The following is a 15,529-nucleotide window of genomic DNA, read 5'->3' as shown; positions in this document are numbered from 1 at the left end:
TAGTTATTTGTAGTTCATAAAGAGGAGAGTGAAGTTAAATAAGATAAATGGTAACAATTTGTAAATGTTCACATCCATTTTTCTATTATTTTCAAGATCTACCTAGAAAGCTTCAAAGATCGACCGTGGTGGATCGCGATCGACAGGTTGGCGACCTCTTCTTTAGGCCTATGCATATTTTGTTATTGTAAGATACCCTGTCTTTTTGACATGAGCCAAGTTTGGCAATCTGTAGCCTGTTGGTAGAAAAGTTATGACTCATCCAGTGTCATGTTATACCAGTAGGACTAGAGGATGGTTTTGGGAAAGACTGTAGATTTCTGTCTTTCGTTGCAGCTCTCACTGCATAGATGTTCACAAGTCTTTTTTGCAAGTCTCAAGTCTTTGTAGTGTGAGACTTGGTCAAGTCTTTGGTCAGGTATCTAAGTCAAGTCACAAGTCCCTGAAATATGAGTCTTATGATCTTTTGTCATCTGCTGCTATCGTCTAATAAGTGGACGAAAAAGTCAAAGGTCAATTACCCATCCGTCATCACTGCACCTCAGTGTAAACAAGCGCGACAAGCAAACTTTCACACATCTGTTCAGATATTCAGTTACAAAGAGCAGAAAGCTAAGTGAACATCACGTAGCTCATGCTATGCTAACCGTCCACATGCTTAGCGCATGTGACTGACCAATCCAGGTGAGTTTTCAGGTGCTTGATAAAATTTGATGTGGTGGATCTAGCATCTTTGACCCGGATCCTGCAGACTTTTGTCAGGGCCGTACTGTTTGAAGTTTTTATAACCAAATGTGATGACAAATGGTCTGCTGCCGGTCACTGTTGCCATAATCCAATGTTCAAGTGATACCACGTGAAGCCGCAGGGCACACACCCACGTAAAGTGGTTGAGAGCGCAGACCTCCACCAAGCATAATGTGATTGTCACCACCACTTTAGTCCTACTTTAATGTTATACTTCCTTTCAGCAGACTGTCTGCTATAATGTAGTGTTAATTGCAGGTTTGTACGATAATTTGTTACCTGACAGTGTTGAAAATTATGATGACCCAGTACATATTTTATATGCCGGATCTTAGGCCCCGTTTATACGACAACGTTTCATCTTAAAACGCTAAAACGCAGTCCCTCTGCGATTACACAGAAATGCCGAGGGACTGAAAACGCTGTAGTGAGCATGCCAGGCCTGTAGGTGGTGCTATAACTGTCTTGTCCAGAAGCTGCTTTTGGGAGATCTCCACTGAAGTAGAGTTGAGCCGATCATCAGGTGTGTTGGTGAACACTAAGTGCAAAAGTGGAGCAACAGATGCTCATTTTGTATGAAAACAGTCAGAATATACAACAGATTGAGCAGCACAAGCACGGCACGATAGTTCATGAAAATCGTAACTACTGTACTGTTGTCCTGATGTGTGCCCTCGCGCGAGGCGGAGTGTGATGTCAGCGCTTCCACTGAAAACGCTGGCTCACTGTTTAAATGACAATGGTGTTGGGACCATTTCAGAAAAATTCAACTCTGGAAGTCGTTTTCAAAAGTTTGCATTTTAGGTTGGCTGAAACACTGTTTCTGTGTAAACGCGAGGCTGAAACACTGTTTCTGTGTAAACGGGAGGCTGAAACGCAACAAAACTTTTGCGTTTCTCTCTAAAACCGTTGTCGTGTAAATGGCCCCTTAGTATCCAAAATATTGCCAGGATCTGGATCTTACTTTTACATCTGTCAGAAATTATGTTGACCTTGTCTTTTATTGTTTTGCAAAGCAATCCAACCATTTATGGTGGAGTTATATACACATATAAATATACATACATATATAGCCTACATATGGTGAAAATGGCCCTATCTCACAATGATAAAGAACCCTTTAGAAAAATCCTGGATCCAGAGGTAATGATTGTTTCGTCCCAGTCTCTCTTATTTAGTCCCAAAACACAAATCCAAATCAAGTCGAAAGTCTCTGTGTGTGCAACTTAAGTGCAACTCCAGTCCTTATTTCTGCTCCTACAGCCTACTGGGGGGTTTAGGTAGTGCAGCCCATTGGTGCATTAGAAGACCACTTTTTGGCCAGTACCGTTGACTTGGACCATCACTGTCTGATGCACTAAAATGTTACAAAAAAAAATTCAAATATTACAGGATTAGAGCAACCACATCTGTTTTAAAACATACATAATGACATTACTATATCCATATCTATATAGTAATAGTTATTTACCAACTTTTGTAATTTAAGGCCCACCCAAAATTGAAATCCTGGCTCCGTCCCTGCTTAGAGTCTCACTTACATGGTTATTTTTTTATATAAAAGTCTTTATGTGACACAGACAAAACAGATGCTAGAAATAGAAATAACCAGTGACTGTATTTCTGCAGCTGTGGAGACATCAGCAGGTGAATGATCACCTGGTTATCTCTCCGGGAGTGAGGGATGTTTACATTCTGCTCACTGAGTAACACACAGTGATCAATAAAGTTCAGATGTGTGTGTGAGCCTGTGTGTGTGTGTGTGTGGTTTAAGCAAACGGAGGGCATGAGCAAACACACAGGAGCGATGAAAAAAAGAGTGCAGTTGGTTATCACATAAGGACTGAGAGTAATAAACTGTTTATTCTGGAGGTCAATGGTCAAATGTGTGAGTCACATGATGGAAACCAGGAAATGAGGAAGTGATGGCCTATCAGTCGTTTCCTTCATCTTCACAGTCGAGCAGAAACAAAGCTTTGAGGACGTCGGTGAACTGAAGATGATAAGCACAAACGAAGGGGAGCGTGTGTGAGTAACACAGAACTAATCTTTGTTTCCACTTGGAGTCAATTATGATAATCATATGCGGAGATTAGGATTAGGATAGCAGATAAGAGTAGGTGTTAAACTGGTTAATGATAAAACAGTTAAGAATTATCTTCAACCCAGGATCTGAAGTTCAAACACCCCGTTTCTTGTGTTTGGTGTCCCTTTGAGAGGGATACTTGCTGTTTTATTCCATCGTCTACCTTGTAAAATGCTTGGTTGTGTTGAAATACTTTCATAAAAATAAAGTTAACTTTTGATTTCTCTTTGCAATGTGCCCCTTCACTCCAGATCATCTGGTCTTTGTTTCTACAGGGTCTCCACAGTTCAGGAGGACTGTCAAAGCGGGATCTCCATGGACCTCTTCCTGCATGTTTCACTTGTACCAGCAGTAAGACTTCTCTCTGTTTCTCCTCAATAAATGAGATCATAACAAGAGCAGCCAACATCCTTATCAGCCTTACGTAACTTCATCAAGTTTTTTATGGCTGCTGGTTTGTGAAGCAGTTAAGGTTTACCTTTCACACGCCAGTGGAGGTTAAAGAGGGATAAACAGATCTTAAGTGGCTTTGTTCAAACTTCCTGTGAGAAGTTTTTCCACATGTGCGACAGACTGAAAGTAACACTAATCACCTCCTAAAGCAAACAGGTCTATCAGTGAGGCTGGGAGCGTCTGCACAATTAGTCTGACTGACTGTATTAGATGTCAAATAGAGGAAACGAAGCAGGTCGTCTGAGAATATGAAGCCTGTGCAGAAGTGTTTAGTGTAGATTTGGGACAGAATCTACAGCAGAGGATCAGGCACACTGTTAAAAAAGTAATAAATAAAATTAAAAAAAAAAAATCTTTTTAAGGTAAGGTCAAATTTTTATGATTATCATGATGTGATATTATACATGTGGAATATCAGAACAGAAAAGTCATAAATAAAACATTGAAAAAACATAACTCTATGAGTAGCCTGATTTCTATGCATAGAGATTGATTTGTCAGTTGGTTCATTTATTCTAAAAAAGACTAAAGTCATATAACAAGGCAAAAATTCTTGTATTTTAAGATAAGGGTCTAAATTTTATTGAGATAAAGTCTTGATGTTGTGGATTGAAGTAGGGATGTCCCGATATTACATTTTCACATCCGATACGATACTGATACTGCAGCATTGAGAATTGGCCGATACCGATATTAATCCGATACGATATCAGCATTAACATGCATACTTTTATTACTTATTTTGTAGTATTTCATGTTAACAAAAGGCTTGATTAAGTTATATTATTCAAACAAAGAACAAGAATCAGCAACAGTAGGTATGAGGAAAAACTGACCCATTTATTATTAACCAATGGGTAACACAAATTTTAACATTTAGTATAAGAGTATACTAGTAATTGAATAAAATAAAGAATAAATTAGAAGACCCAGAAAATAACCTAAATAAATTAAATAAAAACAGCAGGAGCGGGGTCTGGAATGGACTGCTTATATCAGATATTTTAGATGCATTCCGATACGATACCGATATTTGTTTTTTTGCTGATATCGGGCCGATATCTGATATTAATATCGGACTGGGACACCTCTAGATTGAAGGCTTAATATTATGAGAATAAAGTTGTGGAGATACAAGGAAGGAGATGTAATGTTGTGAGATTAAAGTTGTTGTGTTACAAGATTTAAGTCGTAACAAGAATGAAGGTGGTATTTTGAAGATTAAGTCGAAATTTTAACAAGAAAAAAAAAAAATTCAAAGTGACCTTGAAAAAGTCTCATTGCAAAAAACTGAGTGTTTTTGCCACATTCAATTATCAGATCAGAAAATGTCTTGTTTTAAGTTATTCAAAGACAAAAATTAGGTCTGAATTGCTTGTAACAAGGGAAAAAAAGTCTGCCAATGGTACAAGAAAAATTTGCTGGAAAATTTGACTAAGACTAGAATAATGTCTTCATACAAGTCACTTTTCTATTGTTCCTTTGACAGATCTTTTTAAACTTGTTGTAAGCAGCTTAGACCTCATTTTGTTTTTAAATAACTTGAAACAAGACATTTTTCTAGATTAGTCAGGTCAATATGGCTCATATTAAGCCTGAAAAGACATTTTCCAATGAAAATAAGTATTATAAATAATATTGAAATATCTTGAAACTCTGTTTCAAGATATCTGTAATTACATTTTGACTAGTCAAAACAAAAGTTTAAGATATCTCAAATTTGAGATATCTCTAACCACAATTAATTTAAAGATATCTGTAATTACATTTTGACTAGTCAAAACAAAAGTTTAAGATATCTCAAATTTGAGATATCTCTAACCACAATTAATTTAAAGATATCTGTAACTTGATTATAGATATCTGCTACTAAATTATGACTTTCCATAAATCTAGTTGCAGATATCTACAATTTCATTCTGACTAGGCGTAATTCCAGTTCAAGATATCTATAACAGCAGTTTGACTAGTCACAATGTAATTAAAGATATCTATAAATGCTGTTATAGATATCTTTAATGGAAGGGGGTTGAAGATATCTTGATATAGAATTGTGACTAGCCAGAATGAAATTGTAGATATCTGCAGCTAGATTTATGGAGAGTCATAATCTAGTTGCAGATATCCACATCTCACACTGTGGCTATCCATAACTGAATTTAAGATATCTGTAATGAGAAACCCCACACACATGAACGGGGAAAGGGTCGTGATTTGTCCTAGGAGGAATTAAGTTGTGGATATCTGAAATTACATTTGTGGATAGGAACAATGTCATTGTGGATATCTGAAATGTTCAATTTGACTAAGAAGAATTGAATTGCGGATATCTGTATCACATATCCAGACTAGCTATTAAATGTTAAAAGGGTTTGCCATACACCGGGCTGCTAGTAGCACTACATATAGCCAGCTACTGACGTACGATACAAGCTTACATTTACCTGTTGTCACGTTTCAAACAACAGTGTTACATAACTGTACTGATAAATACCTCACCTCGTCACGTCGTATCCGCTAAAAAGTTGAGTTGAACAAAACAAACACGCCTGGCTAAAAGTCAAATTTTTATGACAGTGTGCGCGAGACTCCGGGCCAGACAGTGATGCTGCATTTCAATTAAGAGATAAAAGTTGGATGATTGTGAGATTCATGGCAGATCTAAATAGCTGTGTTTAACGTAAATAAGGACCAAACATCTTGAGAAGCAGAGAAGTTAAACTTTCATATACCTTTTATTTAAGATACTATGAGATCATCAGCACCGTGGTGTCAAAAGCATCAGGATTATGATTCGACTGTGATACGAAGTGGGTCTGTCATGTAGACAGGAAGCTAACAGGCAGCTTTAGCTTTTTTTTTTTAACCATAATCTTAATACTGCTTGAAGAATCTTGTTGTGATGTGTTTGTATCAATGACTGTCTTCCAGGTGCTCATCACAGGGGTGCTCTCATTCCTGCAGAAGAGAGTCCAGAAGCTTCCCGTCGACCACAGGCTTCCCTTCCTCAGGGGACGTTTTGCTATCGTGGTGTAAGTCAGGATGAACACGACCTGGGATATCTGTTTCTATGCCCAAACTAAAGGGATGCTGAGGTTTTTCAATCCACTGTGATGATTTGTGTGTCCAGGCCTTTCGACACCATCGGCAGCCTCAGTAACCGTTGGTCCTATGGGTTTGCGTTTGGCGCCGTTTCGTCCAGTGTGCTGCTGCTCTTCTCTGAACGTTTCGTCCCCTTTGTGGTCCCCAACTGGGCCAAAGGTACAACATTTCTTCACACAGTACGACTCTGGAAAAGTCTGGGATGATTTGCATGATCTTATTTTTCTCCTCAGCGATAGTGTTTCTGATTGGAGCTCTAGAGGTCGGCCTGGTCTATTTCCCCTTCTTTGCTTGTCTGTCCACACCGTTCAGGAAAGCTGGGGCAGTGCTGGGGATACTCTACTCTCTGACCTGGTAAACATGAACCTAATACACATAGATTTAATGTGTATTACTCATTGAGAAAGACTTCCGTGTTTTGTTGCTTGTTTACAGGATCACTATCACAGTCTGGGACACATTCACCTGTCCCCGTGGTGAGGTAGGTGAGTACTAAGGGTACAACCAGAGCTGCTGTAATGTCATGAGACTGTTCAAGAGAGACTGTATGGAAATAAAAAACTGTGTTTTTTTGTTTGTGTGGTTTGAAAGATTTTGGGTAAATACCAGAAGATCATCTCTCAGTGGCCGTGCATCCTCTCCCTCGTCTTCCTCCTGGGACGGTTCATCTACATGCTGATTAAAGAAGTCCGAATACATCTGCAGCTGGAACAAGAGGTCAGCATGGACAGAAACGCTCAGTGAAGTTTCTTTCAGGGATCAAATAACCACCCTGTAATGAATTTATTTGACGGTGAATGAACTATGTCTGCTGCCAGGATCCTGAGGAGTTGATAGGACAACACCAGGTGCAGCATGTGAGGAGCCTGTTAAGGAAACCTCCTGTGCACAGGTAGAAAATGATTCCCACACACACCTGCATCAATGCATTTTTACTGTTGTCCCAACTGGTTGTCCAAAAGATAAACTCATAAGAGTCAGGACTTTTCATTCAGGCATTCTTCTTCTCATAACTTGACTTTTTGACGCCCCTCCACTTGTGGTATCACCCACAAGTTTCTCTCCAGGCTCCAACTGGTCCAAGTCGCAGCAGCTCAGTTTCTCTGTTTTTCTAATAGACTACATCACATCACTTCTGTCTTTTCTTCTCCCCATTGGCTCTCTATGCCTTTTAGAATTGAGTTTAAGACTTAACTGACCACTTTTAAAGCTCAGCTAGGCTCAAATCAAAGGGTAAACATGCTGTTTCCACCAGATTCCCTCAGCTTTAGAGCCACGTTCCTGAGGAGCTGGCTGGCAGTCAGCAACATCTTTTTAATCTCTTCTTAAACCTCACATTTACAAACTCACTTATGTGTCATTTTACCTTTTAGTTGAATTTTAAATTTAAATTTGATGAATTTTAATTTGACTTTTACTATTGTTACTATTGTTATTATTTATTCATTAATTTAGTTTGATTATTACTTTAATTTACATTTCTTTTAAACTTATATATTTATAAATTTTTTTATTTATTTCATTTTTTTTTCTTTTTTTTAACTTTGATTGAAGTGATTTCAAACTATATTTTGTACGGCATCCTTAGGTGACTTGAAATAAAATTTATCATTATTATTATTATTCATTTTTGTTTTATTTATTCTTTTTCTTTGTGCTCTTGATTATTTGCTGAATCAATTTATGTTTTTCTTTCTTTCCTTGGGTTAAATCAAGCCGAAACCTCAGGTTTAAAAACATAAAAAGCTCATTCTGAACCTTTAATAACTGCAGTTCCTCCAGTGTCCACTTGAGGCCTGTTGCAGAAAGACCAGAAACCACATAAACACCTGTTAAAAAAAAAAAATTATTCCCTATTTCGGAAAAACATGTCTGTCAGTGTACCTCAATTCTTTATCAACACACAACACGGGGGATGATTTTGAAGTTTCCCACGAATGAGTTTTGTCTATTAATAAGCAGCGTTTACATTTAAGATTGAAGAGTTAGCATCAAAACTGCTGTAACACTGCTCATGAGGAAACTGCAGACCTCTTATAACACCAGCAACAAAACAAAAATGGGTCTTGTTTTAGCAGGCAACAAAATTAATAAAAAATGATAGCAAAAAAAAAAAAAAAAAAAAAAAAAACAGAATAAAATAGAAAACACAAAATCTCAGGTTGGCTGGCAAAACTGGAAAAAACAGACCAACTAAAAATCACAGCACAACTGGAAAGAAGACAAGGCAAAAACACTCAAATGACTAGAGTAGCCTGATTTGTAGAAAACATGAGTACTTGAGCACAACGACAAGACAAGACAATCTGGCACAGGACAGGGGGAAGACGCAGACTGTAACATGTGAGGTAAAGAGACACAGGTGGGAACAATGAGGAGCAGGGATGACTATCACAACCACGGGAAAACACCAGGGCAGGACATGACCTGAAAGGAGAGACGTGACTACAAAACAAAACCAGACAAGATAAACATGAAACACTAGACTGACGTAAAAAAGGTGAACCTAACATAACTAATGAGACATGACATTAAGGGTTCAAACAATGGACTGCTTTCACCCTCTCTTGTTGTGTAGTAAACCTCTCAGCTGGTTCCAGAGGAGAGTTTATGAATGGGACCCCAACTTCAAGTTCCCCAACAGGATCCTGGGCACCATCATCATATCTCTCATAGGCCTTTACACGGTAACGAAAGTCATCTCAATGAACCTTTCATTTGTTCAATCTGTGCCTCTGCTTGAAGCCTTAAACTCTTTTTATCTCTCTTTCTCTTTCTAGATGACCCTGGCAGATTACAGTCTCAGTAATGTGGCGTTCGACCAAGTGGTCCAGTATAAGACCACACTGGAGTACCTGGTGAATTCATGTAACAAGACTGAAGCTCTTGGAGCTATGATACCACAGCTGGAAGAGTTCATCGATGTAGCAAGAAGTAAGTTGGCATGACTTTTGTTATCTTGTAGCATGAATTTTCCTTTATCTGGTGCTGGTGTCAGTTCCAGGCCAGTGCTGGTGCTGAGCAAGCTCCAACTCTCTGCTGGGCCAGAGCTAATGGTGCTTCCATTTGTACTCCCAACTGGGAAGTCGGGAGTGGGAATGATGTCATCTCTGAGTTACAGCGTTCCAGTTGCCAAGCTGGAAAAACTTGCCTTAACAGCAGTATTCTGTGAATATATATTGAATAATATATGGCTGATTTATTGTGACAAACACGAGTACGAAATGCTAAAATAAACAGAAAACCACGGTAGCTGAATTACTGTTTACCCCTGAAGTCGGAATTTCCCACTGGGAACTCCGGCTGGTGTTGATGCTCCAACTTCACAGCAAGGTTATAATAGTTTTGGATTTATCATTATAGTTTAGTTCGAGTTAGTTTTGACATTTTTTTCCCATTACAGTTTAGTTTTTATTAGTTTTAGAGCAGGCATTCTAGTTTTTATTTAGTTTTGATTTTTGCAACAAGGCTTAGTTTAGTTTAGCTTTAGTTTTTCATTCCTTATTAACCAGGTGCAGGATTCAAAAAGGTCAGAGTAAATATTTTGTAATACTGTTTATTTTCCAGTCCAATATAGTGCTCACTGCTCTGTCAATGCTGATACTGAACTGTTGGCTGCTGCCTTAAACACAAGAAAATAATACAAACTTTATATAAAAAATATAAAAATAAATAATATAAAACAATATAATATGAGCTGTAATAATCAGAAACTTGGACTCTGTAACAATAAAGTCAGACTCACATGAAATTAAACCGTTACAGATGCTCTGATTCTTTGCTCCACTACGTTTTGTCACAGCACAGCGCACAGACAGTCAGTGCAGTAAACAAGCACGTCCCTGTACGTCACTATGATGGTGCTGTACGGTACTGACAACTGCCTTAAACTGTCGTAATATTGCTTGGGAAAATGTGTCGGATTAATTTTGGTTAGTTTCAGTTAGTTTTGTGAACACAAGATATAGTTTTAGTTTACTTATCGTTTTTATTTAATTTTCTTGTTTTTATTAGTTTGAGTTAACTGCAATGTATTTTAAATTTTAGTTTTCCTTTTTAGTTTTGTTTTAGTTAACTGTTATAACCTCGCTTCACAGTCTGAAATTCCAACCTTGGGGGTGTGTTCCAATTGGGCATTCCCAGGCGCGACTTGGAAATTCTGACTTCCGGGTACAAATGGAATACACGATAAGCACAGACGACGTGGTGGGCTGGGGGCGGGGCTACAGTGCAAAAAACAGTGATTGTTTAAAAGGAAAGCTGCAGGGTGAGCCGTCCGTTTTGTTGAAGTTTCCTCATTCATTATTCAAAATGGAGGCAAAATTAAAGCAGCAAGGAACGTAAAACGAATCTTTGCTCAGTTGTAAGCACTCCAAGCGCCAACTTCGTTGCTGTGTCCTGCCCCATGCGTCTGACGCCACCGCTGCTTCCCCTGCCCAGGAGCGGTTATGTACGGAGCGATGTGCTAATGCTAATGTTTTAAGATGACACAATGAGGTGGCCCTGACTTGGCTCTTGGTGGGAAAATAAACCGGTTCTGAGAAAGAACATGAACCGAACCAACTAAGCATTAGCACCAGCACCAAGCGAGCACTGGTGGAAAAGGGGAAGGTGGGGACCAGATCAGACAGTGTTGGTTATAGCTAAATGCTATTTTTTTTTAAAATCTGTAGTCAGGATGGGTACCTTTCACATTTGAAACGATACGCTACTGATGGCTGGTACCTGGCAATCGATACCGGTACTCGATGGTACCAATTTTTGATACTTTTTTGTGTTTATGTGGTAAAAAAAAAAACAATTTCTTGAATAATACTTTTTTTTTTCAATTTAATATGTGAATTATTCAATATATAATCTTGCAATGCTGTGTTCATGTTCAGCATGGAAAATTGCCTACTCTTCCTCTCCCTCACAGTCACAAGAATGCAGTTAGGTACCTAAATTGTCAGAAACAAAGACAAATAGTGTTAAAAAAAAAGGAAACCCATTTTTCATTTATTTACTCCCAAAACAAATGCACGCCTCAGAAAGAGTCATGTCTTTATGACACTGAGTGATGGCGCTTAGGGGGAAATGGGGTCCTGGAAAAACACTACCGACTCTGGCCACAGGTGTCACTGCAATCAACGCCAAACAAACAGTCCTCACAGAGCCTTTAAGGCTAGAGATATACCGTTGTATTCTGTTACTTTCTAAAGGTATTTCTCCTTTACAGAGTCCTGGCTTGCAACAACCATCTTTGCGAGTCTCAACTCTGTGGCGTACACCTTTCATACCTTGGCATGTTACAGGTAAGACGCGTCAAGATATCAGAACAGCTCGAAAGGCTTGAAAAGAAGGTAAAAGGGTTTGTCAATCTGAGGGTTTAGTTTCACTAAAATTCTCCACTAACCCTGACAGAAAACATTTGAAGAGACTGTGGAAAGGTCAGAAGAGTTTTCTCCCAGAGAAGTTTCACATCCCCAGCTCTGCAGTCAGTGTGGTGAGTGACTAACACACACTCAAACACACACCGAAACACACGCACACTCTTTCTAACTGCTCATACAAGTCTATCAAATTGAATCTTACAGGCTTCCATTGCAAGATATTCAGGTTGGCAGATAGCATTCACACTGTGGGGTAAGCTTTCATTAGCAGCGCACAAATTAAACACATGACTTGTTACCTGAATGTAGACTTTAGATTGTTTTTGCTGTGTTTCCTCTTCAGGCTACCTGATGGTTCATTTTGTCCACTTCCTGTTCGCCCTGCTGTTTGTCTATGCTCTGGTTCTTCCAATACAGCACGGACACGCTCTGAGCATGCTCAAAAACTTGGGGATTATAATGTAAGGCCACTGCAGCTTCGTCAGTCAAAGTTGTTCATGAAATATGGGTTGATTGATTGATTTCTATTATCTCTCCTCCTCTCAGTTTGACCATCGCTTTGGTGATCGCTTTGGTGATTCTTCAGATCGTTCTGGTTCAGATTTTCTTCCTTCAGGACAAACTGTCTCCATCTGATAAAGAAAAACCCCTGGCTCTCAACAACAGGTGGGTTTATTACCTAATCAGAGGACTTCCTGAAAGAGAAAAAAGAGAAGTTGTCTTAAAACAGATCAAAGTGTGGTGGCTAAACTACGGCTGATACAGAACTACTCCTTCCTCTTCTCAGGAAAGCTTTCCACTGCTTCAACTACTTCTTCTTCTTCTACAACGTGGTGATGGGGATCAGTAACTGCATACTGAGGCTGCTTTTCAGCGTCGTGGTGGGAACTTGGCTGGTGTCACGTATAGACCGGACTATCATGCAGAGAGGATATGAAAACATGGATGCTGGTGAGTTCACATGAGGTGAACAACTGACAGAATCTGCTTCATTTTTAACAATTTCAAGAAAGACAAGATGATAAAACTGTTCCTGTAGAGCTGTTTAATTTTGGTGAAGTAAATTAATAATAGCAGTGACGTTTGCCTGCTCATCACCCAGGAGGTGGCAGTATTGCACAGAGCAATTGGAGAACTACAGCAATTCTAAACCTACGCTATCTAAAAGATGCGCACACATTTTGGCAACGTAAGAGCCGTTTCGCTCCATTCTTTCAAACATGTTAGCATCCTTAAACTCTAAATGAAAACTTTATCAAATGTGATTCGATGTTATTCGATTATTCAATGTAATAACCAACTACGAAACCCAGATTATCAATCCTAAATTATAAAAGTCACTACTATTCTGATATATTTGGTGCTGTTCTCTGTTTGGACGTAGTTTTCTGTCTCCTTTAGTCTCAAGTTTATGTCTTGTATTTGATGGACTGTAGATGTCCACTGATAATGTAACAAGTATTGAGTGACATGCGTCCAAACCCCTTCAAGTTCTCATCTCCTGCTCCTTCCTGCAGTTTAATCTGGATCATTGATGTCTTCATGAAATGGTAGTAACATGTTTTGGTCCAAAAAGCCAATAAATCAAGCACAGCAGCATTGTTTCCAGGCTCTCATAGCCCCTCTGTTCAGAACGCTCTGATTTAGTGGGCGTGGCCTTCATATGTAAATGAGCCACCGCTGATACTGCCCCGCTCTTCCACGTCACTGAGAGCGGTGCCACGAGCTCCGAGTGCACAATGTTTAGAAAACAGAGAAGCTCCTTTACCGTAACATTACAGGCTAAAACAACAGGCTAACTGCAGCTAAAGTTAGCATCCTGAAGCTAACACAGAGACAGGGGGGACACTGAGGAAAAGCTCTTCCATCTGCTCCACAGCACACAGCATTTAAAATACTCACATTTCCAGGGTCCCAGGTTTGTTGGAGGATGGTTGGTAATGCGCCTGGATTCAGGACCAGTCTATTGGCTAGCCCTCTGTTGGACTGTCCAAAGTTGGAAAAGCAGTCGGCCGTGAAGTGACTAGCACACACATGCTCAGTTTTACTGAGTGTAGCTGGAACATTTCCTGATAAATGAACTCTAGACACTTAGTCTGTCTTCTTCTGAGATGGGAGGCTTGAGCATGGAGCTATGTGGCCCAAATATGGCAGGTAACTTGGGCTTGATTGAGTAATACCATGTAATTTGATGGAGGGAGCTGAGAGGGCTTCTGTGGGGTTCTCCGACTTTGAGGGCTCACCATTTGAAAACTGGGTCTGAAATAACAACGTCCATAACAACTTTTGTAAAGCAGGGTGTACTCTGTCATGTGAGCGATTTTGGGGACGATAGCACTTGTGGTTTCGGAGGAGATCATTTTTGTAGAAAGTGTAAAAATGCATCGAAATCTTCTTCATGTGCAAGATAGGGCTGTGGTGCCCCCTACCTTTTTTGTGCAGCTCAGTGAGACGAACGAAGATGTGCCCTCCTAATCTTCATATTGCTTTAAACAAAGTCTTGATTCTTGTATTTACAGTATTTTACTCTCCCTTGTTTTAGGCTACAGTACCTGGGTTGGGATGATTTTTGCTGACCACTACCACAATAACCCAGTCATGGTGTGTTTCTGCCAGCTGCTCGTCTCAAATACGCTGGAGAAACACACTCTCTCTGCTTACTCCACTTTCAGCAACACGCCATCAGGTCAGGGATGTTTTTGTGTTCATCACTTCTTATCCAATAATCTCCTCTAATGTAGTTTTATTTTTTACTTTTTGTTTAATTTGCCTGCGCTTTCCCCCCTCCCTGCAGAGCCCCCTCTGAACAGCCCCGCCAGGAAGCGCTGGATGCTGTTTTATACGTTAATGAGGAACCCTCACCTGATACTGCTCAGAAAGCAACACCTGTCCTCATCTCGATTATTACAGACAACATCGCCCCAGTCAGAGACCACCGTACATGCATGGATCATGGCGCTGCAAGCACAGAGTCGCCAAGCAGAATCAAAGTCACTCCCAGAGCTCCCAGTCGCACCTGCAGAAGAGTGCTGAAGAAACTTTCCTCTGGTCTCCATCAAACCACAGGCTGAGCGTGTGCAGTACAAGGACTGATTACTGCAGTTTATTTGTAAAGATGGATAACCTTTAGGTTTATTTTTAACTTCTGCATATGAATGATAAAGCTAAAGATCACTGTAAACCTTTGTATAGGCTTAAGTACACTTTTATTATGGTAATCACCTGCTCATCAGTCTTCCTGTTATAAAAATCAGCTGTATGATTTCCCAACAAACCAGAGCCAGGTTAGGGCCAGAGCCAGCAACTTTCTGGAGTATACTGATGTATATCTACCTTTCTGAGGTCACCTGGTTTGTACAAAAAAAAAATGGATACACAAAACTTGTGCAAGTTATGTTATTTTTATTATTGTTTATGATGCATTTACAGAATGTTAAATTGACCCTGTGTTTCATGCTTTTCTATTAGCTAGAAGCAGATAATAAAAATAAATATGATGAATAAATTAATAAATAAATAAAAGTTGGTATGATTCAACTGGCACTGGCACATGATTAGATACCTTTTGTTTACTTGAGATGCCTTGAAAAATAAGTCAAGATCTAGAGAACAAAGCTGACATTATGCATTCATCTCAAGAAAACTAAGAAAATAAAATCTATTCCACAATCGCCTGTCAGGGTTTCTGTATATGTCTGTGCATTTTTTTAGTATGAAAGGGCAGCCTGAAATGCTATCGATTGTGGAAGAAAGAAACTAATATAATGTT

The 15,529-nt window shown here is 39.3% G+C and overlaps 1 protein-coding gene across 1 annotated transcript; it reads left to right on the top strand.

The window, feature by feature from the left end:
• The first annotated feature begins 2,746 nt into the window (after positions 1 to 2,746).
• Positions 2,747 to 14,793, top strand: stra6l (STRA6-like). The gene is made up of 18 exons (XM_074683264.1): positions 2,747 to 2,775; positions 3,109 to 3,184; positions 6,218 to 6,318; positions 6,417 to 6,547; positions 6,622 to 6,742; positions 6,824 to 6,869; positions 6,980 to 7,105; positions 7,207 to 7,280; positions 8,967 to 9,075; positions 9,169 to 9,322; positions 11,607 to 11,682; positions 11,792 to 11,873; positions 11,965 to 12,013; positions 12,104 to 12,221; positions 12,307 to 12,426; positions 12,548 to 12,711; positions 14,303 to 14,446; positions 14,555 to 14,793. The coding sequence occupies exons 1-18, from the start codon at positions 2,747 to 2,749 to the stop codon at positions 14,791 to 14,793; spliced, it is 1,959 nt and encodes a 652-aa protein (XP_074539365.1).
• Positions 14,794 to 15,529: the final 736 nt, after the last annotated feature.

This window comes from Halichoeres trimaculatus, unplaced genomic scaffold (assembly GCF_033239565.1).
Source record: "Halichoeres trimaculatus isolate MK-OKI-2021-1 unplaced genomic scaffold, fHalTri1.1 fHalTri1_scaffold_2, whole genome shotgun sequence".
In the NCBI taxonomy this organism is placed as follows: domain Eukaryota; kingdom Metazoa; phylum Chordata; class Actinopteri; order Labriformes; family Labridae; genus Halichoeres; species Halichoeres trimaculatus.
Note: the sequence above shows the minus strand (reverse complement) of the source record. Positions and strands in the feature narration are given on the sequence as shown.

Coding starts and splice junctions, on each gene's coding strand:
- stra6l (XM_074683264.1), top strand. CDS start 2,747: ATGATAAGCACAAACGAAGGGGAGCGTGT. Junction 2,776..3,108: donor ACAAACGAAGGGGAGCGTGT/GTGAGTAACACA, acceptor TTGTTTCTACAG/GGTCTCCACAGTTCAGGAGG. Junction 6,548..6,621: donor GGTCCCCAACTGGGCCAAAG/GTACAACATTTC, acceptor TTTTCTCCTCAG/CGATAGTGTTTCTGATTGGA.